Source organism: Barbus barbus, assembly GCF_936440315.1.
Source record: "Barbus barbus genome assembly, chromosome: 43".
NCBI lineage: Eukaryota > Metazoa > Chordata > Actinopteri > Cypriniformes > Cyprinidae > Barbus > Barbus barbus.
The window spans coordinates 6147482-6172642 of record NC_136721.1 but is presented as its reverse complement, the minus strand read 5'-3'; the positions used below and the strand labels follow the sequence as shown (position 1 = coordinate 6172642).

Genomic DNA, 25161 nt, shown 5'->3' with positions numbered 1-25161 from the left:
ATTTCTTTAGTCAATTGTTAAAGTATTACATGTTACACGGGCTGATTTATTCATTTTTAAGTATTTGGGATTTTAAGAACAAGTGGGAAATGTGCTGAATGTTTCATTTCATCCCTGTGAAACTGGCAAAGTTAGACTTAATTTAGATTCGTTTTAAACGCGGAGCCAGGCGCGAGTGGACACCGGTTGCGCGCGTGCGTCAGGCCTTCTCCATATTGCCAGATGTGCTCGTGAGAGGCTTGCGGAGCAGAACCGGGCGCGAGACTGCGAGTATAAAAGAGCATTACGAGACAGGCTGCGTGTAAACGGCTCGTCCGTGAGACGCGCAGCGTGGGGCAGAGCGGAGCAGGTATGAGAAGCATTCAGAGACACGGGCTGTGTGCGGTCTTCTGACATAAACTTATTTCAAATTAATCTTTTGGGGAGATGAAATGTGTAAGATAACGTTCATGTAGCCTACTAATAAAAATATCTAAAAATGTATCTGTTATTCTTGATATGCGTTGTGACGCAGCTCTTGCAAATTACCTTTTTTGTTCTTTGTCATTTCGAACTTTCGATCTGACCCTTTTTAAATGGTGGGTGTTTACGCAGTTGGTTAGAGCAGTGCTGATCGGGGAGAACGGAGGTGCGCTCACTCTATTGGTTAGTAAGACCGCCACTCAAGGCTGGCAGTCATGCATATGCTCTGGAACAAAGTATTATCGCGTCCACATCGCAGGCTTGTCTCAAATCGCGATTTCGCTTAATCGCACAGCCCTATCTCTGACTATGTAATCCATACAGCATCCGCTGTACTGCAGAAATGGCGAATCGGCATCATCAACTTAATCTTTGCAGCAGATACTAACTCAGAAAACACTACTTTATTAATAAATAACTAAAATATGTTCTTGCTATTTTTCTATTTTTAAATATGTTCTTTGCTATTAGTTTTAACACATTTGTAGTCATTACTTTTGCCGGTGCTTAGCGGCAAGCTTTATGCTTGCGCTTAAGTGCAGAATAGTCTCTATATTAAAGGCTCATTATCTATTATATATTTTAGTATTTAAATAAATATATACATACAGTTAGTTGACTAATGTCTTTTAAATGCAAATGAGTTGCTGGTCCCCTCCTCCTTTCCAGAAGAGGGCTGTGTGTCTTGGTTACTCTGCCAACAACAAACAAATCATCTCTATCGCAAGTTGCAGATCTTCGTCATCATGATAAGTTTATTAATTCTTATGTTTTTAAAAAGCCTTCTGATACAGTGCCCTCCAAAAGTATTGGAACAGTAAAGACAAAAAAGACTTTGGAGTCAAGACATTTACAAATATGATTAAAAGATGAATATGAGGCAAAACTACAGAATGTCATATTTTATTATTGGGTGATTCAACACATAGATGTTTTACCAGCTAAGAAGATCAGCACTTTTAGAGTTTCATCTGATGTGACCATAAGTATTGGAACAGTTGCCTCACAGGTCTTTCTAAGTGTTTCCTGTTGCATTAATTCTTCAGATATTAAAAGCAGGGAATGTGTCGTATCAGTCATATCCATTACTTCTGCATTCTGAATCTTGCATTCGATGACACACACAAACCAGGATGAAGATGAGGGAGCTGACTTTGAGAGAAAAGCAAGCAGTTTGGATGCTAAAAGAAAAGAGGAAGTCCGTTAGAGCTATAGCAAAAACAAAGGGCATGGAGAAATCAAGAGTTTGGAAACCACCAACGACACCAGCAACCAACAACAACCCGATCGGCTGAGAAAACAACAGCAGTTGATGACAGACAAATCATAAAAGCTGTGAAAATTAACCCTAAAAGACGTGTCTGTAAAATCACCAACAACTTCCAGAAAGCTGGGGTGATGCTCTGACAATCTACTGTCCTCAGGAGACTTTGACACAGAATTACAGATGCTACACAGCAAGATGCAAACCTCTGACCAGCTCCAAAAACAGAAAGGCAAGATTAGAGTTTGCAAAAAAGCACAAAGGTGAGCCAGAAGAGTTTTGGAACTGTGTTTATGGACCGATGAGATAAAGATGAACCTTTTTCTTTCCCATCACTTAGATAAAATGTGGAGAAAAAAGGGAGCTGCAAATCTCAAGCATACAGCCTCATCTGTAAAGCATGGTGGAGGTGGTGTCATGGCATGGGCATGCATGGCTGCCTCTGGAACAGGCCCTCTCAAATTTACTGATGACTTAATGTATGATGACAGTAGCAGAATGAATTTGGAAGGGTACAAAACCATCTTGCCTACCAATATTCAAGAAAATGCGACCAGATTCATTGGGAAGTGCTTCATATTGCATCAGGATAATGACCCAAAACATCCTGCCAGTTCAGTCAAGGAATTTCTAAGGGCAAAGAAATGGAAAGTCTTAGATTGCCCAAGTCAATCTCCAGATTTAAATCCGATTGAACATGAATTTCACCGGCTGAAGAGGAGAGTAAAGGCAGAAACTCCCCAAAACAAGCAACAATTGGAATTGGCTGCATTAAAGGCTGGGAAAGTATTTTAAAGGATGAGACCAAGAGTCTGGTGATGTCTATGGGTCACAGACTCACTGCTGTGATTGTGCGCAAGGCATCTGCAACTAAATAATAGCTTTTGATCTTTTATATCTGTATTATGTTCAACTGTCCCAATACTTATTCTCACATCAATGAGTTGGATGAACACTAAAAGTGCTTTTCTTTTTATTTGGTAAAACATGTATGTGTTGAAACGGCTAATAATAAAATGTGACATCCTGTAGTTTTGTCTCATATTCATCTTTTAATCATATTTGCAAATGTCTTGACTCCACAGCCAACAGAGCAATTTTTTCTTTACTGTTCCAATACTTATGGAGGGCACTGTATATGGTTTTCGAAGTGCAGACATGTCAACTGTCAAATGCACGCTAAGCTCACATAATCACAGTCGTTATGTCTGCGAGCGTAAACAGCTGCGTATCAGTGGACGTCTTTTGGACATGGCGACAATACACTATTTACACAACTCAACCAAGCTTCGCCTCCTCTTATTTTTTGCATATGCCTTGGGTGAGACTTATTTAAATGAAGGATATTGTGACGTGTGCATTCCCGGAAGAAAACTCAGGACTGCAATTGGGCCGTTTGAGGGAGTTCAGAAACAGTGCTTAGTGATATAGAGAATAACTCTCTTTGTTATTTATAAATTTGCAAATGTTTTTCATGCAGCATTGAAAAAATAGCAATATTATGAACTTAAGGAAGTTGAAAATGTAAAAAAGCATAATAGTTAATTAGACCTTTAATGGTGTCATATAAAACTATCTGAAATGAGATTGCCGAGCAATATGCAAGGGAAAGCCAATTGAAACTCCATAAACTTCCAAGCCATCTCTACATACCTAAGCGACTTTGACTTGGGCAACCACCCAGGATCCCTTAGCAACTACTAAACCTATACCTTAGCAACATGTTAAAAAACACTGTGATCACCTTAGCAAGCAGATAGTAATAGCCTGGCATCACACTAGTTATTATTTAATCATTTTTATTTGAAGAGGTCTTACAGTTTGGCATGGAAAAGCCGAAATCGCGATGCGACTTTACCAGTTGACAATTGGGTCTTTTATTTAGACTTTAGCCATATTGCACTTTGCAATTTCTTCCATTCATATTATTACAAGTGAACCATCTAGTATCTTAGTATTTGGCACCACAAAAGGTTGTTTCATTGTTACAATGATAATTAACTTGTGTAAATGACCTTTGTAGCATCATTTGTAAGTATTTTTGCAAGTATTTTGATATTTGTTTGTTGGGACGGGTGTTTTTTTTGCATTCAGTATTGTCACACATATGCAGAGAATAGCATGCACATGGGTTCCCACACAAAAACACATTCTCATCTTCTTTTGTCTCTCTTGCTCCTCCTGAGGGTTGTACAGTTGTCCAGCTGTTTTTCAATCATTTTAAAATATTATGCATACATTTGCAATATTGCCCAAAATTCTGAAGTTATAATAAATGTAAACTGGGATGTTGAGAATGTAGGTTGGCCACAGAGTTTCATGCCTTCATCAGCAACAAAGTACACTGGGTAAATGTGTGACTGTTGTAGAGGAGAGGAAACTGTGGCTGGGCCAGAAAGAGGAAGTTAACTGTCATTTTTTTATGTTAGCCACTTAACTCTTCTCAAGAAAAAAACAACAACTGTGAATTGTGCAGTTATTGTCTTTGATTTCACACCGGTAAATGAAAACTAGATACATTTTGCACATGCATTGTGAATTAAGCCATTTAGACTTTTTTATGAACCGTAGTGTGCCTTGTGACCAACTTTTGCTGAATCAGTTTCCTTTAGAAATCGCATAGATGTTCTTAACAAATCTACTGTTGCAATCTGCATCTGCATACTCTCCCCAATTCTGCACCTCCTAACTCTGTCAGTTTAATATGAAAGGAAATTTACAATTCAAATAGATCTGACGTGACAAAAAACAAAAACTTTTATGATTGTTAGGGTCATGGTATTGGTATTCTGTCACAGTAGATTTGTTTTTTGACAGCTTAGATGGTGGTGGTTATGTCAGTGATAGAACAATGTTGCAGGATGGTTGTGGAAGAAACCAGAGGTGTTACACAACCATTCTTTACTTCCTGACCATTGCTGGTGTGATCTTGCATGTGCATTGCCAGGGAAATGTGGTATTTCCCTCTGTTCTCAAACCAAAATCTAAATAAATATCTAAATAAAATAAATAAAAATGCTCAGATAGTTGCTGCAACTAGATGTTCGCATTTGCTATTAAAAATTTAAATGTTACATGGCTGTGAAAAGTGTGTGACGGTTGTAGGATGTTGTGTGTGGTTTGCATTATCATTCATGGTTGTAACGAACAGTGTGGGATGAGTTACCTTTCATATTCACTGTTACTTAGGGTTAGAAGATGGTTCACACCCTAAGGCCATGCGTAAGCAAAGCTGCAGCAATAGTAACATTTTCTTTGTAATTGCCACAAAAATCATATACAGTGGACATACAAAAAAGTCCCTATTAGTTTAAATTCAATCATATAATTTCCTCTAAATTTGGAGCCTAATTCATCTTAATGTCACCAGATTCTGCAGCTGAGTTGCGGTTTAGATGGGAATCAGCTGTGAGCCGCCCAGGAGTCTACTCTGGGAAAACATTGATTCTTGATGTTGAAGAAAGCTTCTTCTGTTTCCCATTATCCAGTTGTATTAGCATAATACCTGACTTAACCAGAGTTCATTGGTGAAACTGGTTCAAAAGGAAACAGTCCTAAGAATTTTACCAACTTCACTTGGGCAGGAAGTGAAACACTTGGTGTGTGTGTGTGTGCCCTGTGCCCATCGCACATCTCAACGTCGTGCTCACTTACTTCCTGTTTCCTTTGTTATAATTACTGTCTCAAGCTATTCCAACAAGTTTTTTATTATTAGAGTTATTACTGTGACCAATACCATTACACTTTTGTGAATAATCCAATTTCCCATGTAACTGTGGTACCTCTTCAGTTTTATGAGAATCACACTGGCTTCGCCTTAGGTGTCTGAAGCAGGAACTTTAGTGCAAACCACAAACGAAGTCCCAAACAATATAAACATTGAAAATGCTTAAAAGAGCTAAAGAAATAAAGGTCCCCTTTAGGCATCTCTGATTATTTTAAACCTTTCACGCCTGGGGTGTTCCCATCCCATTTAATGTGCTCATTCAATAATACCTCTCTTCATCATTTTACATTGTGAATGCGTCATGTCTTGCCACATTGCTTCTAGGGAGGCTAAAGATCAGTGCGTTCAAGTTTTCTTCACTTTATCAACTGTTACAGTATATCAAATGTTCCTTATGAACAAGTCTGTGCCTAAATAGCTCCGCTTTCTCTTAAAGTTTTTATGTTTGATAAAATACCTCGCAGTAAATTGCAACAAAATACATGATGTACATTCATATCCCAAGTGTCAAAACAACCTCATAAACAAAATATCATGAATAACCATTATTATCATGAAGAAACTACTGTTGTGCTGTAGCTAATGCAGCCTTTCTGATACCTTACTAATAGCTAATACAGTAATGTGATGTGTTAATGTAATAAAAGTCACATTGTTGTGCAAGAATCTATCCCTCCACTACAGGGAAGTGCGTGCAGCATTGACAAAAATGTTATCTTGATATTTTGGGGGATTCTGTTGATATAAAGGTTTTTTTGTACTGGTCCCTTAGGTGATTTAGGCCTGTTGTGGACAGAAGATTCATAAAGATTTTCATATTCTTCATGTTCTGTGGGGTGCTTGGTTCACAGCAGTGACAGAAATGAACTTGTCCATTAAAGGTGCAGTAAGTGATTTCTGAGAAACGCTGTTGATGTTTGAAATCATCAAAATAAACACACCACTACCCAAAAGGATTCCTCCACCCCAAAAGTTCATGAACATGCTATGCAACACAGGCACCTCCCTATAAAAACGGGACCCTCGCCTTACTGGTGATTGGCTACAAGTGTGTTTTAGTGCTCGGTCCGATCCACTTTCAACGGCTTTTCTCAGAAATCGCTTATCTCAATAAAGGCAATTTCTCTAACTTAAATGTATGTAATCTTTTATGTTAAAATAAATACATTTTATCAATGAATTAAATTAGAATAATAAGATGCTATAAGGCTGCTACCAATCAAATGAAATCAGTAATAAAATCCATTTTGCACTGCAGAGGTGGCATAGAAGCCGCACCTTAATTGGCATTTACAGTAGATGTATTTACACAGACTGTTTAATTCAGCTCAGAGGTGGTATAAATGCATAAATAATACAATGAACTGTTTTCAGTGGCACTCTAACCGCATTCTTTAGTCTTCACATAGTGAAAGCATGTGTTCTCCAAGGCTTTTTATTTTCAGGATGAGTCTCATACTCTCACATTATGCAGTTATGATATTATCAAAGACCTACATATCACACATGACAAATATGTAATTTGATCACTTGTTATAAGTTTGACCACTAAAAAAAGCTATTTTTGTCATATATATTTTGAAGTGCTCTCAAGGAGAATTTTATCTTAACTATATGATTAATTCCTGAAACAAAAGTGTCTTCCTCTCCATAAAAAGCTAGAAACTGGTATTCAGGTCATGTTTATTTTCATGATCCAGTCCTCAAGGATTAAAACACGTCCTACTGTACTTTTTGCAACAGTAGGAAATATATCATTATGGAAGTAAAATTGTTTGACTAATTGTTGAAATCCTCTGAAATGTTTTAAATGACAATCACAACTACATACACATGATTGAACAGTGCAGATAGATACAAAGATTCAAAGACCATTTTCACATCTTTATGCAAGACAGCGTTTCCAAGCTTGTTCAGTCTTGTCTAATTGTTGTGCTTGAAATCCATTGGAATTCTCTTGAAAAAGGTCATTCGGGAAAACCTTGGGAATTTTTCACCCAGTTTTGTGTCAAATTTTGATGACAGACCCAAAGGGAATTGAGAAAACATGTCTGCATTGACTTTTGTCAAAGGTCATGTTTCAATTGTTTATATGAGAAAGTGTCTATTTTATTGTCATTGATTCCTAAGCTTAGAGGTGTCTACATGATGCTTCAGACTAGACTACAGCAAATTTTTTGATACTTTTCTCTGTTTTAAACCACAGTCACTTGGGTTGGTTGGAATAAAGTAACCTAACCTAACCTCAAGAAGCTCTCCGCTTTCGTGTTTAAATGCAAGGAACCAAAAAAAAACCTCCATGGCAAATGACAACATGCCCAGAAGCACACTCTAATCCACCCAGACATCTTGGGTTTTACTTTCTCTGCACACAGTCAGGAAGGCTAACTGATGTTCACTTCTGACAAAAACAAACCGGCTCAACATGCCAAGGAACATATTCCAAACAGTCATTATGGGGCCCATGGTTTCCATGTCAGGCTCCAGTGGGCTTTTGTCTATATGGCTTTGGTGTGCTACCACTGCAACTGTTAATGAGCCTTCAATTCAGGTTTATGACGTTGACTGTATATTTCCCTGGCTGTATATTTGACTTTATCAGAGAATTGCCCCCACTAGCTAAACAATGACAAATGAAAATCTAATATCACTTAGTGCTTTTGGAGTTTTAGCATGATGTTGACCTTGTTGTAGTTCTGTCTAATATCAATTTTTCACAGATACTGGTACGAAAAAAAAAAAAAAAAAAAAATTGTTGGTTTTGACCCATGTAACCTTGTATTCTATTAAGGTTGTCATGACAACAAAAAATTTGATTTCTCAATTCCAAATTTGATACCACAGCAAAAACTACTGGGGTAACTAATATACAATTCAAACTTTATTAAATTCAAGTCAGCAATCCGAAATAAAATGAGAACAAATAAACAAATTACAAGTAAATATGGTAGAACAGTTATTTTTCTTTCTTTCTTATGTTTGGTGAACATTAATGACAAACGTGCTGTATTAGGCTGTTGACTCAGGCTGTTGGCCTGATTCATGCATTGAATACACATACTTCTGCAAACTGTTTACATTTACTTAAAGGAACACTACACTTTTTTTGAAAATAGGCTCATTACCGTTTTACCATTTTCTAATCCATTCAGCCAATCTTTTATCGTAGCTTAGCATAGATCATTGAATCTGATTAGACCGTTAGCATCTCGCTCATAAATGACCAAAGAGTTTCGATATTTTTCCTATTTATGGTTTTCCTATGGTTTTTGAGGAAAACATTCCAGGATTTTTTTCCATATAGTGGACTTCAGTGGGACCCAACGGGTTGAAGTTCCACATTGCAGTTTCAGTACTACAAAAAAAGTACTTTTTAAACCACAAATGCTCGTCTTGCACTGCAAAGCGCAAAAATTCACACATTACATAATCACATTGGAAAGGTCACGCGTGGTTAGTTCTTTGTCTGTGTACTTCAGTTCAGAAAGGTGGGGTAGGGCAAAAAAGTCTATTTCATTTTCTGCTCCAATTTCAAAATCATCCGATATTGTTGTTTTACTATTTTTTTCTAATACGTAACCTTTCCAACACATATTTCTTGTGCTTGAATGGTATAAAATTGATTTAATATTTAAATTGATAAGACTTTTAACACATGCAAACATCCCATCAGTTTTCCTGAGTATCTTTCATGCTGTCCCAGAGCGATCAAGCAGTCCTTATTGTTAACGGCTTATCTTTATATTTTTGTTTTTTAGATAGTAAAGGTTTCTTGCATCAAAAATGGTTTGACTGTAATTGATGGATTCTTCTGAAATGTTTTATATAGCAATCACAATAATATGTAAACATGAATGAATTGTGCAGATAGATGCAATTCAGAGGACCATTTTTCATATCTTTACGCAATACAGTGTTTCCAAGCTTGTTCAGTCTTGTCTAATTGTTGTGCTTGACACAGTTAGAATTTACATTTACATAATATTTGTGCCCTCGTTCTGGCCTGTAGAATAAAACAGGCTGTTTTTGTTATAGTACTTTTAAGATTCTGTTTGCAAATGACCTCTGTTTTCATTGGCTAACCTTTTGTAAATGTGATGGGCCCTGATGAAAATTTTGGCATGATTTATTCAATCTCTAATCTTTTTTTAAGAAATTCACAAAATTTCTTCAGTTTACATTATTAAGCACAGCAGTACGCAACTGCTGCATATTTGTCAACCATGATACATTTCCATATTCATTGAGTAAAAATTTAGAGTTGCACTTGATTTAATCTGGAGTTTATTGGATTGGAGAAGTCATTTTAGGCATGGCATTTTGACGAAAGATTACAAAGGCAATTTTTGAATGACATCCAGTGATGAATTGTGTAATAATTCATTAAATTCAAATTTGGATTCCATGTTGACTTTGAGAAGCTTCTCTCGTAACTCTTAACTCCCATCTCCCATCCATTTACTAACAGGTCGTTAAACCCCTCTGAGATGTAATAGTTTGATATAGCGAGACCCTCTTCCAAAGGCCAATCTCTCCATCTCTTCCGATGACTTTGTATGCTCGAAGGAAGCCTTGTGACCATATGAATGAAACCATGTTGCTGTTCATTTAATCATTTACATAAAATGTGCATGGGGATCAAACCTGATTTGTTTTTAAGGTTTGTAAGTGTTATATAGTTAAAGACTACCCCGGGAGGGGGGAGGAGAGGAAGATAAAGCGGCCTCATTTCATGATCAATTATTAATACCATATAATCGCTCTGTTTTCTGGCTACAACTGAGGCAGTTTGAAACTCATGAGAAAAGCTTCCATCAGGAAACTGTTGACATAAACCACTGAACAAAACCATGCACTACATGTTCATTGTGTGACAAAATGCCCTTTTATGCCATCAAACTGTATGACATAATCAAATACAATTGCCCCAAAAAATATTTGGACACTGTGTAGTGAAATATCAAAAAATCACATTTATCTTAAAGAAATATAGCCCAAACACACTTTTCAATTTGTAACTTTGTTAGGCTTTTAAAGAAATAAATATATATTCACACACGCACAAAAGAGAGAGGGAAAATAACAACATAAAAATAATAAAATATTTATTTAAAAAAACAAAAAATTGTCATTTAATCTTGTAGCTCTACAATCACATTTGTTTTTGCATACATTCAAATATGGCAGATAATGCTACAGTGCAATATTTTCAGTGATTAATGTCTAAAATTTAAGTCACAAAACTGTAATATGACCACAGAAGCTTTGAAATATAGCAAACAACTTGTTTTGTGGTGCTTTTTGTCATTTGACAGCCCCAATTCACTTGCTTACATAGTTTGGAAAAGAGCTTTGTAAAGATTTGAGTTTGAGAAGTTGACAAAAAAGAGTTTGGAACGACATGAAGGTTAGTAAATGAGAATCGATTTGCTAAGCTAAAGTTAGTTGAGATTCTTGGAGACGCCAGCATCTCCTTCTGGGCATCAGTATCTAAAACACAATGCATGCTGGTGGCCACCACTCATTTTCAACAGTAATGCTGAGGACAAATATTCCTCAGAAGAGATCTCATCTTCTCTAATTAAAACAAGCATATATCAACAGCAATAAAGCTGATTGTAAAGTAAAGTAAAGTCGTGACGTATTGTCAAGTATGGTGACCCATACTCGAAATTGGTGCTCTGCGTTTAACCCATCCAAGTGCACACACACAGCAGTGAGTAGTGAACAAATCCACACACACACACACACACACACCGTGAACACACACCCGGAGCAGTGGGCAGCCATGCTGCAGCGCCCGGGGAGCAATTGGGGGTTCGGTGCCTTGCTCAAGGGCACCTCAGTCGTGGTATTGAGGGTGGAGAGAGCGCTGGACATTCCCTCCCCCCACCTACAATTCCTGCCGGCCGGGGGCTCGAACTCGCAACCTTTCGATTACGAGTCCGACTCTCTAACCATTAGGCCACGACTTCCCCTTGTTATCTGCAGTACAGCTGTGCGCTTTTTGCCAGCAGCGTTGTGAAGTAGCTGTAAGCTCTCCATGTATTTATGCGGCATTGCTATCAATACCAGCCTCCTACACACTGCCTCTATATCGCTGCAGGTCCACACGTTCCCAATTGCCTCTGTGAAAATCCTACTGTCTCTTTGCATATACCTGAGCAGCAAATGCAAATCTCGGCCACTGGCCACTGCCTTCCCACTCTGTTCACTTCAGTGCATTCTCTCTTCATAATCACACTCATTTCAACCAGTCTATCAGGTGTGTGGCTCATAGGCTACGTTCCTGCAAGGCTGAATTAATTGCACATTAGGCTATCCACCTTTTTCTTGGTGTAAAAATGGGCGCGACCATTCATAAATTCTATGGGTCTAGCTTCCAGTCTCATCCGCGTCCAGCTATTTTTAGCTGTACAAAACAGTTTGTTTTGCTGCTTGATATTGAAAATTTGTGTCTTACGATATTATTTATGTATTATCTTAATAATACACACACTGTTTTGTAGTGCAAACAGTTTTACCGTTTACTGCACGTTGTTATTCTTATTATTATGTATCTATAACAGCTAATGAACCAGAGGTCTCACCCATATAGGCTTACTTCCGCATTGAAGAAAAAGGTGGATACTTGTTCAAACTGACAGAGCTCTATATCAATCAGGACAATTAATCCGCCAACATTTGGCCATTTTGAGTTTATTCACTGGTAATCGTGTCTGTTTGCCTGAATTTCTGTGTTGTTTTGTTCGAGTACTTTGGATTTAAAGAAATTTGAAAAAAACTGAAACTGATCATGTAAAATAAAAATATTTAATTTCAGCAATTTTGTGTAAATCTCAGTCACTCCGAACTTAAATTACTAGATCAGTGGTTTAAAATTGTATATATTTATTATTACTATTTAATTTTATTTTATTAAAAAAATTGTATTCCATTTCTAATTAAATGAAAGTAAAATTATTTTTTATTTAAATTCAATATTTATGCAAATAATAAAACTTTGACACACGGAGCATATTCTCAATGCTTACTGCTCAATTATTTCTCAGTTCTCAATCATTTCTGAATATTGCTGAGTCTGTGTACTTTATGAAAATATGAATACATTTCAGTGTTTGATATTTATGGACGTTTTGGTACTGTGCTGGGTCACGACATCATGTTCAGTGAATTTCAAGCAAATCTGCTGTTCTAGATATTAGTATCTGCCATTGCAAAACTCGGGTTGCCTACTAATCTGTACGCAATTACTGTGCATGTTCTTTGAATTTGGCTTAAAAGGAACAGCTTTACCAATCTAGGGGTGTGCCTTTTAATATTTTTAGGATGTTGTCGATGGTATTGTCCATTTCGTTGTGGTCAACTAATGGTTTTGTCTCTTCAGTTTCCTTTCCAAAGCGAGAAGAAAGGAAAGTGCTATTGATTTTTATTGTATTCATCGATTGCCTCAAATGATATTTTCTCATTTGTGTGTGTGTGCATGCTTAACTCCACCTTTCCAAAGCCCTTAGTCACAGTGTTTCATGTTGCTGTATCTCCACAGAGAAAGACTACAACAGCCTTTGTGAGAGGCAGCCAATCGGACGCTTCCTATTCCGGCAGTTCTGTGACACCAGGCCGGAGTTGAGACGCTGTGTCAAATTTTTGGATGCTGTGGTGAGAAGCAGACCACTAATTGTTCTTCACTTTAAAGACAAAACATGTTTGTTTCTTCTCTTTATGAACAGCCCGCCTTGGATACAGTGAAACTAGCGAGTTGAGGGTAGTTCTAGAGCAAACTATAGGTATTACCTTAACACTTTGTTACCCTGTTAGGTCATTGTGGTGTTTAGGTGGGCTTATGTAGGCTTTTGATGGTTTTTAAAATGATTAAAAAAGTTTCTATTGTAACACTTCATTTTAAGGTGTCCTTGTTACACATTTTACATGTACTCACTATGATAATAACAATTAATTGTGCATAATTACATGCAAATATCCCTAAGCCCAAATCCTTGCCCTAACCATATAGTAAGTACATGTAGTTAATTAATATTACTCAGTACATAAATGTTCACACCAAGGGTGATAACTGTAACTTTAATAATATTTTTGATTCTATGAGAATAGGGAAGTCCACAACACAGATATAACGATAAGGACTCAGAGGAACAATATTGTTGGAATCCGTTTTAGAACTTTTTGAAAACATTAACAGTCACTCAGAATCCACCTGACATGAAAGAGCTTGTTCATTTAAAGCAACAGATGCCAAATACCAAATGCTAAGGCTTTCAAGGCATGAAATACATGGACATAGTCAACAAGCTGTAAAATGCAGGATGTAAGCGACCGCACTGACCTAATAAAGAAAGTGAACTTTTGGTCAAGTGGACTCTCGAACTGTCCTTTATTATTATTGAGCCCTGTAACAGAGTTCCTGTTTGCATGTATGTAGAGCATTTCAGTTTCAACAATTATAAGCTTCCTTTTCTGTTAGTCTGCTGTCTTAGAAGGCTGCTGCCTCTGTAGACAGTGGTCACGCATAAAGATTTTGAACAGAGCAAATGTCTTTTGAATCAAAGCGATCATAGATTTCTTCTGACATTTATTTTGCCTCTAATACGGTTTATAAAAGTATTGCCTGCCTCTGTTTGTTTCTCTGCCTTCACCCTTTTCAGAAGTTGGGTGTCCCAACTCTGTACAGGAATTTTGGGACAGCATCTGCTTCTACCTCGAGTGAATGCCCACTAGCAAGCCTAACTTTTAGGAAATGTCAGAATTTCTTGTGTACACCCATAACTTAAAAGCTTGACACAGTGACCTTCACAGTTCAACCAAAAAAGCATCTCAAGCCACTAATTTGTGGTCCGTTCTTCAGCCCTCCAAAATCCTGCATTTTAAGGCAAATCTTCTATTTGTAAACAAATAGACATGCCACGTGACATGCCATTTCAGATATGGAATGAAGACTACCGCTTACTCTGTTCCTGCAAGCTTGAACATAAACATCACAACTTGCATATCACTTTCCATGTACATGTGCACGCCCACGTGAAAAAACATGCTGGTGTTTGCTCCACCTTTAAAGACCTTGATGTTGCATGTTCAGTGGAACCACTACTTTTTGAAGTTTTATAAATAAATGTGAATGTAAAACCAGATTGTACACATATTCTGAAGCAAATATGAGTGGCGCATGCCTCTGCCACAGTTCTAGGGTGTTGTGAGCGGTTGCCAGCACATTGCTATGTGATTGCTACAGTGATTGCTTGCTGGCCCAAGTCAAAATCTGGTCCCTCCTTCAATATTTGCATGTTTTTCATAGACTGAGACCACAGTCAGTTGCATGTTTGAAAATGATCAAGACAAGTAATTGATTGCTATGATAATAATGTAAAGTCATCATAAGTTTATAAATAATGAAGAATGTAGATATCACAAATAGTACAGCTAATTGTTCTCCATCATTTCAGGCAGAGTATGAAGTAACGCCAGATGAGAAGAGGAAGGAGTGTGGACAGGAGCTCCTAGACAATTACCTCAACCTGAAGGTACTGAGATGAGAAGCACAGGAAGGACTTAAATCAGTTGGTCATTTTAGAGTTTGTTGTAAAGATATTTATGTAATGTGCCGTTATATCCTTTTTGCTTTGTTCATAGCATAATTCATGAGCATGTAAGCATTTATTTGTGTTTAAAGGATATTTTCTTGTTCTAATTCTTCCATTTGCAGTCAGAGGACTATGTCCCTGAGGTAACAGAGGAGATGGTGACTAAGTGTGCAGAATGCTTGCAACAGGAGGCATGTAAAGAGCTCTTCATGGAGTGTACCAAGTGAGTCTTTTAGACAGGAAACACTCTTATTATCCCATTAGATGGCACTAGTAGATACTCCTACACTGCCACTGTCTGACAAACACATGGCATCAGAACAACATTTTTCTGAGTGAAACAAAATTTAGCATTTTCATGCAAATCAATTAATTAAATCAGGATGTGAGAGTCAGATTTTTTCACTGTGCTGTAACACTTTCTTTCTTGTAGACTTATCCATGACTTCCTGAGCATGGCGCCCTTCGCAGACTACCTCGATAGTATGTACTACAGTCGCTTCTTACAGTGGAAATGGCTTGAGAGGTATAAACAGCGCCTGAACGCATTTTGAACTTCTTGGTTTGGTTTATAATGTACAAACGCAGTGATTTTCTGTAGTTCTGAACCTCTCATAAGCATGTTAAATGAGAGAAATTATATGTAGCTAAGAAGTTTTTCTTCACCGCCAAGTAGAGTCTAATTATTCCTTTGGGTGCCATGATTTATTTATGAAGCTAAGCTTATAGTAACCAGATGTGAACTCTGAACTTGCTATTTATTTACTTTTAGTCATAAAAATGTCCTCTGACTGAAAGTCTAAGCCAGGCCTGGACAATTCCCATCCAGACCTTTTACAGAGAAGAATATGATATGCTGGAAAAATACTTTCACTCTCAAGTACACATTAAGAGGCCTAGTACACTAGCCGTCTACTGAATATGTAAAAAAAGGTCTTAATTAGATTAAAACCATGCGTTTTAACATTGTGCGTCAGTGTCTCTTGAGATATAAGCTTCTTGTGAAGGCAACAGGAAGTTATTCTACTGTAAAAGTATGTTATCATTTAATAAGACAGGGTCATGTTCGTTCTTATGAAATGTAACTTTTGTTTATTATTCTCTTCCTCTCCTTGACAGACAGCCAGTCACAAAAAACACATTCCGTCAGTATAGGGTTTTGGGAAAGGGAGGCTTTGGCGAGGTGAGTCTGAAATGATTAAGCATCGCTCTGTTTATGGCAGAAACATATTGAGGTGTTATTAGTTATTATCTGGTATGCCACTAAATCAAACACTATCTGTCTACTCCAGGGTTCACAAGGCTAATATCCTATTTTTGTTATGCTATCAGACATAAATACATCAGATTATCATACACATTGCCATTCAATGTTGGCAGATATAGAGAATGCAAGTCTCCAATTCTGATTTCCCTACCAGATAGCTAATCACATTGAGAGTCTTTTTATTACTCTCCATTGTCCTTTGGAAGGTCCTTCTGGGAACATATCAGTCATATAAGCTTGTTTTGCATTAGTTTTATGACCGTTTTTATTTCAATATTTTTTCTTAATGTAGTATATGTTGTATTGACTTTTTTTTTTAATATTGAATTATAGTACTTTTTATCCTGAATTAGCATTGAAAATAAGAATTGTGTAATTATAAGAAATATATCACAGTGCAAAATATATGTATTTATTCATTTTGAGATGGAATGTGACCAAAATTTCAAGATTCACTCTTATAAGGCAAGACAAAAACAATTACCAAACTGATCTATTCTGATCTATTCTCTATTCCCCAAAAAAAGCATGAAATATCTCTTTTGTATACTGGCTAGTGTAGCCCCATCACATTTATAAGACCGTTAACATAAATTAGAATTTCATGTAAAAAAGTTACTAATAAATGGCCCCCCTCAATTCTCCCACTGCTTTTATTTTATTATTTTTTTGCACCCAAGGTCTGTGCATGCCAGGTGCGGGCCACAGGGAAGATGTACGCCTGCAAAAAGCTGGAGAAGAAACGCATCAAAAAGAGGAAAGGAGAGTCCATGGCTCTGAATGAGAAGCAGATTCTGGAGAAAGTCAACAGTCGGTTTGTTGTAAGCATCTGAAGTGCTTATTTCACTCGATCTTGCGTGTGTTTGTTGGACCGTAACCTTATCTTTCTATCTCTTCCGCGCATATGTCTTCTACAAAAAAAACATGAAGTCGCTGTAGTTCTGACTTCTGTTTTTGGGCAGATTAGCTCACAGAAGCCCTGCTTTTGTCATTTCCTTTGAGATCACACGAAATCTGGGTGCTCATTCTGGATCTTCAAATTTAGACAAATTAAGGCATGGAGATCTGATGTAGAGAGATTTTAGTTTTACTGTTTCTATTTAATGTTTACATTCAGAATCCTACACTTTATTTAAAAAACAGAAACTGAAAATTTGGTTTTTTTATATCAAATTGAAAATCTGATGTCCAACAGTCTTTCAAAACCTTAACATCTGATGGTAACCCCTATTTTGATGAAATAATAACTTTGTATTTGGGGTTTGTGTATCCAAAGGGCTGACCTCGAGCACGCTATTTTGAGTTGTTTTGTTTGGCGGTTATTCTCTGGATTTTCTCTTAATTTATCCTCCATTTTTAGACACTTTCCCACACAGGCTGTATCAAATATGGGAACTGTGTTTTGTAACTGAACCAATGTACCTTTCTGTTTTCCCATGGAGGTGAGTCTCGCATATGCATATGAGACGAAAGACGCCCTGTGTTTGGTGCTCACGCTGATGAACGGAGGGGACCTGAAGTTCCATATCTACCACATGGGAGAGGCAGGTTTTGACGAGAAGAGAGCCGTGTTTTATGCTGCTGAGATCTGCTGCGGGTTAGAAGACCTCCATCGTGAGAGGATAGTATACAGGTGAAAAGATTCAGACTGAAACAAGGGATTGTTTGCAACAACAACAAAAAAATACTGATAATTAAAAGTATTGATTTTATTCAAATGCTGTTATTTTTTGTGTAATTTTGATTATTGATTGACGACTGATCTGCTTTCTTTGTTCATCTTCTATCAGGGATTTGAAGCCAGAAAATATACTACTGGATGATCATGGTTAGCAGCATGTTTTCTTTGTGTTTGCTTATGAAAATTACTGGTTACTGTAATGGTATTTGGTATGACAATGGTTAAAAAAAAATTCTTAAAGGGATAGTTCACCCAAAAATGAAAATTCACCCTCATGACGTTCCAAACTTGTAAGACCTTCGTTCGTCTTCGGAACACAAATTAAGATATTTTTCATGAAATCCCTGATGATCCCTGAGAGATCTCTGACTTCCCATAGATAACAATGAAATGAATGATATGAGGGTGTGTAATTAATGTCAGAATTGTCATTTTTGGGTAAACTATCCTTTTAAAGAAAAGCATTGTCACATGGAATGTCACATTCTAAACTGTAGCACTTATGTTTGCCACAAGAGGGGGTAGAGTACATAATATTGTTTTTGAGCCATAAAATTCAACATCCACATTTATAACATACAGTCAGCTATATGTGTCAATTTATTGAACTAGTTGCTAGTTAGATTAAAATAAATTTTAATCAAATTAATTACAGGACATTCATGGAAACCTAGAAATAGCAGGGAATCTTACAAATATTTGTCATATAAATGAATATAGTTTTTGTAAGTTTGATTTCAGCAGAATTATAATAATTAATCAGTATCAGGTTGTCAAACCACTGAAGAAATCATGGAAAAATCATAGAAATTAAATGATCAAAGTGTGGGAACCCATACATTCATTGAAATCTTTCAAAAGAAGATCATTCAAATATATGATTTTGGCATGCCAAATTACAAAAAAATTGCTTTTAAAGGTTAACTTAAGTTATTAGTAAAGCTAACCACTGACAGACATCATTTAAGCTTGCTAATGGAAGAAGTAATTTAACAAAGCTGTGATGTTTCACCTCAGGTCATATACGTATATCAGACCTGGGCCTGGCTGTGCATGTACCAGAAGGTCAGACAATCAAAGGACGGGTGGGAACTGTGGGGTACATGGGTATGTATTTGCCTTTAATAACATATAAACGATATCAGCAGCAGCTGGAACAATCATTGTAAGCTGAATATGTTTATGCTTCATCAGCCCCAGAGGTGGTGCAGAATGAGCGTTACACATTCAGTCCAGACTGGTGGGCTCTCGGCTGTCTTCTCTATGAGATGATCGAGGGCCAATCTCCCTTTCAGCAGCGCAAGAAAAAAATCAAACGAGAGGAAGTGGAGCGGCTAGTGAAAGAGGTGGAGGAAGAATATTCCAGCAAGTTCTCAGAGGATGCCAAATCACTCTGTAAAATGGTTAGTATCCTAACAATTATTCAATTCAATTGAATTTACTGATCTAAATAATAATTAATAGCAATTAAACGCATACGTCAGTATTTCTGAGAAAATCACCTTTTTTTCTGTCAAGTACATCTTTGAAATGTGCAAAATGGTGATATAAGGAATGTTAAATTTTTAGTTGGCGATATTGTTCTGAGATGCTTGCAGAACACATTTTGAACATCTTAATGGTATAGGTCATGCAAAAATGAAAATTCTGTCATAATTTCCTCCCCTTCGTGTCAGGTGAACATGTCATTTTTGTCCATACAATGGAAGCCAATGGAAACTGAAACGTTTTGGTTACATTCTTTCTTCAAAAAAAAAATAATAATTTTTTTAATTTTTTTTATTTTGTTTAGTTATACTTCCAAACCCAACTCCCAGTCACACACACACACACACACAAACCATGTTGGCTGTCATGTATGTTTTGTTGACCCTGGTTACTCTGTATCTGATTTGTCACCTGTAAATAGCATGTTTGTTTGCATAATAAAAAAAGGTTTATCATGTTTGGAATGGCATGAGGGTAAGTGAATGATGATGGAATTTAGTTTTTTGTGTGGAAAGGAAAGATTTTATATAGTTAGTATGTGTTGTTGTTGTTGTTGTTGTAAGAAGCTTAATTATAAATTGTATTTTTTTTTAAATTCTGTATTAAAGCCTATGATGTTAATATGGTATTAAAACAAATAAATCTTCTTAACAGTTGTCAAAAAGGTGTTAAAGATGATTTATTTCAGCAAGTGTGCATTTTTTTCCTTAGCTGCTAGCCAAAGACCCTAATGAGAGGCTTGGCTGTCAGGGGGATGGAGCCACAGAGGTGAAAGCCCACCTAATTTTTCGTTCCATCAACTTCAAGCGGCTTGCAGCAGGCATGCTCGAAGCACCCTTTATTCCAGATGTAAGTATCTTCTGAGACTCAGATTTGAACTAATTTTATTGGGAATATCAACCACAGCTACTGTTGTTATTACTATTGCTTGTTCACTGTTTAAATAATTTGTTCACCCAAAAATAACAAGTCTGCCTCATGTTATTCCAAACCCATTGAAAATTATTTTTTTCTTGGAGCATAGAAATTCTGAATAATGTAGCTGTTGCTCTTTTCCTTGGATTTACATTTATTGATAACACATTTGTGTAAATGTGATTTGTTCATCACTTCTTATCTTATGAACGCACCAGGTGCATAGCATGACATGCTTTTATGTCTGTCTCAGCCTCAGGCCATCTACTGTAAGGATGTGTTGGACATCGAACAGTTCTCCACAGTGAAAGGGGTGGAGCTGGAGCCCAAAGACGACTCCTTCTACTGCAAAGTATCCACTGGAAGCGTGCCCATCCCCTGGCAAAATGAGGTCAGATCACTACCCAGAATAACCTCACTAAATGTTTTACCCTGAACCCTGATTGACGATTTATGACCAGCATGCAATAAAATGGAAATTAACGTTGACTTTGATAATGTGTGCAAGCAGACTTCAGTCAGTGCAAATGTGTGATATTTTTTTCTTGACATGCATGCAATGTTGCCATTATGAAATTAACTGCCTCAATAACTGGTCTGGTTTTAGGGTTAACTCGACCCTGATCTGATGCGTTTCTTACCTTTTACATAAGATGCATTCTTGCAAAATAAAATGAACAGGAACACCTAGAAATCAGCATGAGAAGCAACACAATGGATGAAAGACTACTGTCTAAGGGCCAGATTTACTAACAGCCTCTGCCAGCGCAATCCGTCTTTTGGCGTTAAAATAGTACTGTCAGCATTTACTAAAGATGCGCAGTGAAGAATTAGCGCTGAAAAGCCGTGGACAGTTAATTTTGCGCCTAACCTTATTGAATATGTATTTCTAGTAGTTTCCCTTTCAGACGCAACGTTTATGGGAGGAGAGTATTAAAATGAATCACGCAACGCGATTTACTAGTGTTTGAGCTTGTCAAATTTATGGTGTTTGCGCCATTATTTAACGCCCCGAAAAAGCATGTCTTAAAGCAGGCAGTGATTTGCGCTGCTCTTGGTAGATTGCGCTGGTCATTATGAAAATTATCTGGCTGTGTTCTTTAATTTGCACATTGTTAGTAAACAACCCGCAGAATTTTCATTTCATTTTAATTTTAGTTTTTGTCATTTTGTTGTACTTTTGTATTTTTATTTTTTGTTTTTTACAAATACATCTAAATAGTTGTCGTCATTTTTATTTTAGTTTTAGTTGTATTTCAGTTAGTAATCCAAGTTTAAATGTTGTTTTTCATCTACTATGTTTATTTTTTTGTTTTATTTCTGATAACAAAATTTAAGTTCATGATTAAGTTTTTGATCTTGGTATACAATCACAGCAATTGACAATTCATAAAAATGCTAATTTAAGAGGATTTTCAAAGTAGTTACTAGGACCTTTGTACAGTAGTTTATACTAGGACCTGGTCACAACTTTCCCCTGTTACAACAAGAACCATTTCTCCCTATATTAGTTTGACTTTAATTCTGAGCATGTTATTTCCTTGATCCATTCAGATGATAGAGACGGAGTGCTTTAAAGAACTTAACATCTTGAATTTGGATGGCACTGTGCCCCCTGACCTGGACTGGAGAGGTCAACCCTCACCCCCACCCAAACAGGGCTTACTGCAGAGACTCTTCGGCCGGCAGGTTAGGTTTTCCTCACATCCTTCAATTATTTATATGCAGTCATTTTTCTCCAAGGCATTATTGTTTGTTCCATTAGTAAATGAGGTCAGCCAAAGTGTATTTGAAACTTTTTGTATCCTGTTTGATACTGAAATCGTATATGGCTTTACAGGCGATTCTTTTAATGAAATAAAAAATCAGTGTGCAGGTTTTCTTCCCCGTCTTCCTGCTGTATAATTAGGCCCAATCCCAATTCTATTTTATATCCCTTCACCTACCCCTACCTCCCCTTGTCCCTTGAAACAGTTTCAAGGGGTAGGGGTGAAAATATTCCCCTAAGAAATGGAACACCACTACTATACAGTTACACGTCGTCTAGCTTCTACAAGACACACACCTATACTGGTGTACATTAGACCCTTTAATTACCGTTCTATATTAATGCACTGCTTACTGACACACACACACACACACACACATATTGGAAATCTCACAGCTCACACATTCAGGAGCAAAGAAACTGTCAATGCTGCCCCGCGACTTTTATTAATAGCATAGTTTAAATACTGAATCGCTACATTATATTTTCCAGCAATGATGACTTTCCATTAAAATCTTTATTAATGGCAAAAATTATTATATTTATTGGTCTTTTTGTTCTCTCGGGCAGCCATGTTGCCGCTGTAGCCGGTTTATGCTGAGATAATTCTTATACCCCTTCTTTTGAATTGTGGTCTTCGTTCAAAAATCTTCTTTTGAAGGGGTATCTCGCCCTTCCCCTACCCCTATGCCTCCGACCAAAAGAGATTCGAGACCCTTCACATGAATATGCAAAACTGAGGGGTAGGTGTAAATGTAGGGGTAAGAATTGGGCCTTAGTCAGATACATGAAATGATTCGTGTAGTATACTCTAATTACTAATGTACAACTTTTTAGAGCTTTTTGCCTTGCTTCTCAGTTTTATTTGGACCTCTAGGAACTCTTTAATCGGAATGTAAATGTAAACACAAATTTGTATTACAGACAAGAAAGTGGGCCTGACATTGTGAAATGGTAGAAACATCATGTAATGGTTTGGCGAATGCTATTTTGTTCCTGTGTTGAAATATTTCCTATCAAAACAGGAGGTTTGGGCTGGACATATAAGGCTTAAAATTTAAGATGCACTACCAAATCATTATTTACTACTGTTAATGCTAGGCTGACTTCGTTTTTTCTAGAAAGAGAAAGTGCATTTTCAAAAGTGTACATCTGCTAAATGTTTGAGTCAACTTTTATTAGCACACTAGCATGACCTCAAAACTAAGAGACAACCTACATTTTGATTTGATGATACTTTTAATGCTATGTAAAAATGTCTGACTGTGCATGTCTATGCTGCCCCCCGCAGGACTGCTGTGGAAATTGCAGCGACAGTGAAGAGGAGCCCACACGGCTGTGAAGGTGTGGCCTGGCTGTGGCTCCTCCCCTACACCACTGAGGATCTCATTTGTTTACAGTTTTTGCACATTTGTATTTTTAAGATAGCTCTATATAAACATTGGAATGTATATTTTCACTATATAGCCATGCAGTGTATCTTATTTAAAGACATCAAAATGAAAAGGACAGAAAAAAGGGTCCCAGTTATTGTCCTTTATCATGTGTGATGTATGGAAAGGACAGATCGTTCAACACTGCTCAAGTCTCAAACCCGGTTGACCCAACCGATCCTGTACATTTCGTCAGTATGTCTTGCAGCCTCTTTGCGCTTTTTTCTTTTTTTTGTTCTTGTACGATTTCACACACATGTACAGTATGCTCTCTGAATATTTGTTTTAGACGCGGGGGAGCAAAGGAAATTTGCTTTTGCAGATATTTTTATATTTATATTTTGAATTTTATTTTCTTATGGTAATCTCGACAATCAAATGACACCATTTGTATAAAACAGTGATAAATGTGCATTAATGGAATAAAAAAACAAAACAGGAAGTGACTATAAAACAGAGGGAAATTTTAACATAAATTCTCTACCAGAATTCTCAAATATGTAAGGTTACTTAGTTAGAGATACCTAGAAAACCAAATAGACGTGACTAAAGTGCATATATGTACAATAACAACTGCAGACAGTTGTACCATGTTGTAAATATGCGACACTCATCTGTAAAGTCTTCAGTGCGTCTTCCTGCTAATTCTTCTCTGGATAATTAGGAAAAACATCCTGATTATAGTCCTGTGTGGCCCATATGTTACAAAATGAGAATCATGAGGCATTATTTTCCATTTACGATATATTTCACAACATAACTAGTGACGACATGAGAGTAATTTGTCATTCCAGCTCTGAAGACCGAAAGGCTTTAATTAAGGCCTGTTTCACACTGCACACGTAAGCAGAGCGTAAGCAGCGCATATATTTTCTTGCCGCTCATGTTAACAGATCTGAACATTCACACTGAACGCTGAGGCAATGCGTCGCAGAGCAGAAGCAGCAGTGCCGCAAATATTTGCTTCACTGCTCACGCAGTATATTTGGACAAAATATGCATGTTGACATGAATAATGAACAAATTTACCATAAAATTATAAATGTGACGTCTACTGTGTTTCACACAGTCATCAAATGACTTTCAGCACTGCGAGGGGGGAAATTAATTCCCTGAAAATGCAAGGAGTTTGTTTGCCCAAACCTCAAAGCGTGTTTAAATGATTAGAGGTATAACTTAAAGTAAAATAAAAAATCTATCATTAATTACTCACCCTCATGTCGTTCCAAACCCATAAGACCTTTGTTCATTTTCTGAACACAAATTATGATATTTTGATGAAATCTGAGAGCTCTCTGACCCTCCATTACCACAATCAAGACACAGAAACGTAGTAAGGACATCGCTAAAATAGTCCATGTGACATCAGGGGTTCAACCGTAGTTTTACGAAGCTACAAGAATACTTTTTTGCGCAAAGAAAACAATAATAACTCGATTTATTCAGCAATTGTTCTCCCTGAGTTACCATCTTCTGCCATTTTGGAGAGTATCCCAGAACGTCATCGGTGTTATTTATGTTCAGCATGTGCATGCTTTCTACTGAACGTAAACAACACTG

At 37.0% G+C, this 25161-nt stretch overlaps 1 protein-coding gene across 1 annotated transcript in view; it reads left to right on the top strand.

Moving 5' to 3' along the window:
* The window catches only part of LOC306862902 (G protein-coupled receptor kinase 6-like), a 32091-nt gene extending 7307 nt beyond the window's left edge, over nt 1-24784 (top strand). The window contains exons 3-16 of the mRNA XM_079405978.1: nt 13000-13112; nt 14912-14989; nt 15172-15272; nt 15483-15575; nt 16169-16232; nt 16997-17137; nt 17759-17949; nt 18107-18144; nt 19015-19104; nt 19192-19400; nt 20197-20334; nt 20654-20791; nt 21955-22089; nt 23460-24784. Coding sequence (XP_079262104.1) covers nt 13000-13112; nt 14912-14989; nt 15172-15272; nt 15483-15575; nt 16169-16232; nt 16997-17137; nt 17759-17949; nt 18107-18144; nt 19015-19104; nt 19192-19400; nt 20197-20334; nt 20654-20791; nt 21955-22089; nt 23460-23510 — 1580 coding nt within the window. The 3' untranslated portion in view covers nt 23511-24784. The remainder of the gene's footprint in view (nt 1-12999; nt 13113-14911; nt 14990-15171; nt 15273-15482; nt 15576-16168; nt 16233-16996; nt 17138-17758; nt 17950-18106; nt 18145-19014; nt 19105-19191; nt 19401-20196; nt 20335-20653; nt 20792-21954; nt 22090-23459) is intronic.
* The last annotated feature ends 377 nt before the right edge of the window (nt 24785-25161 follow it).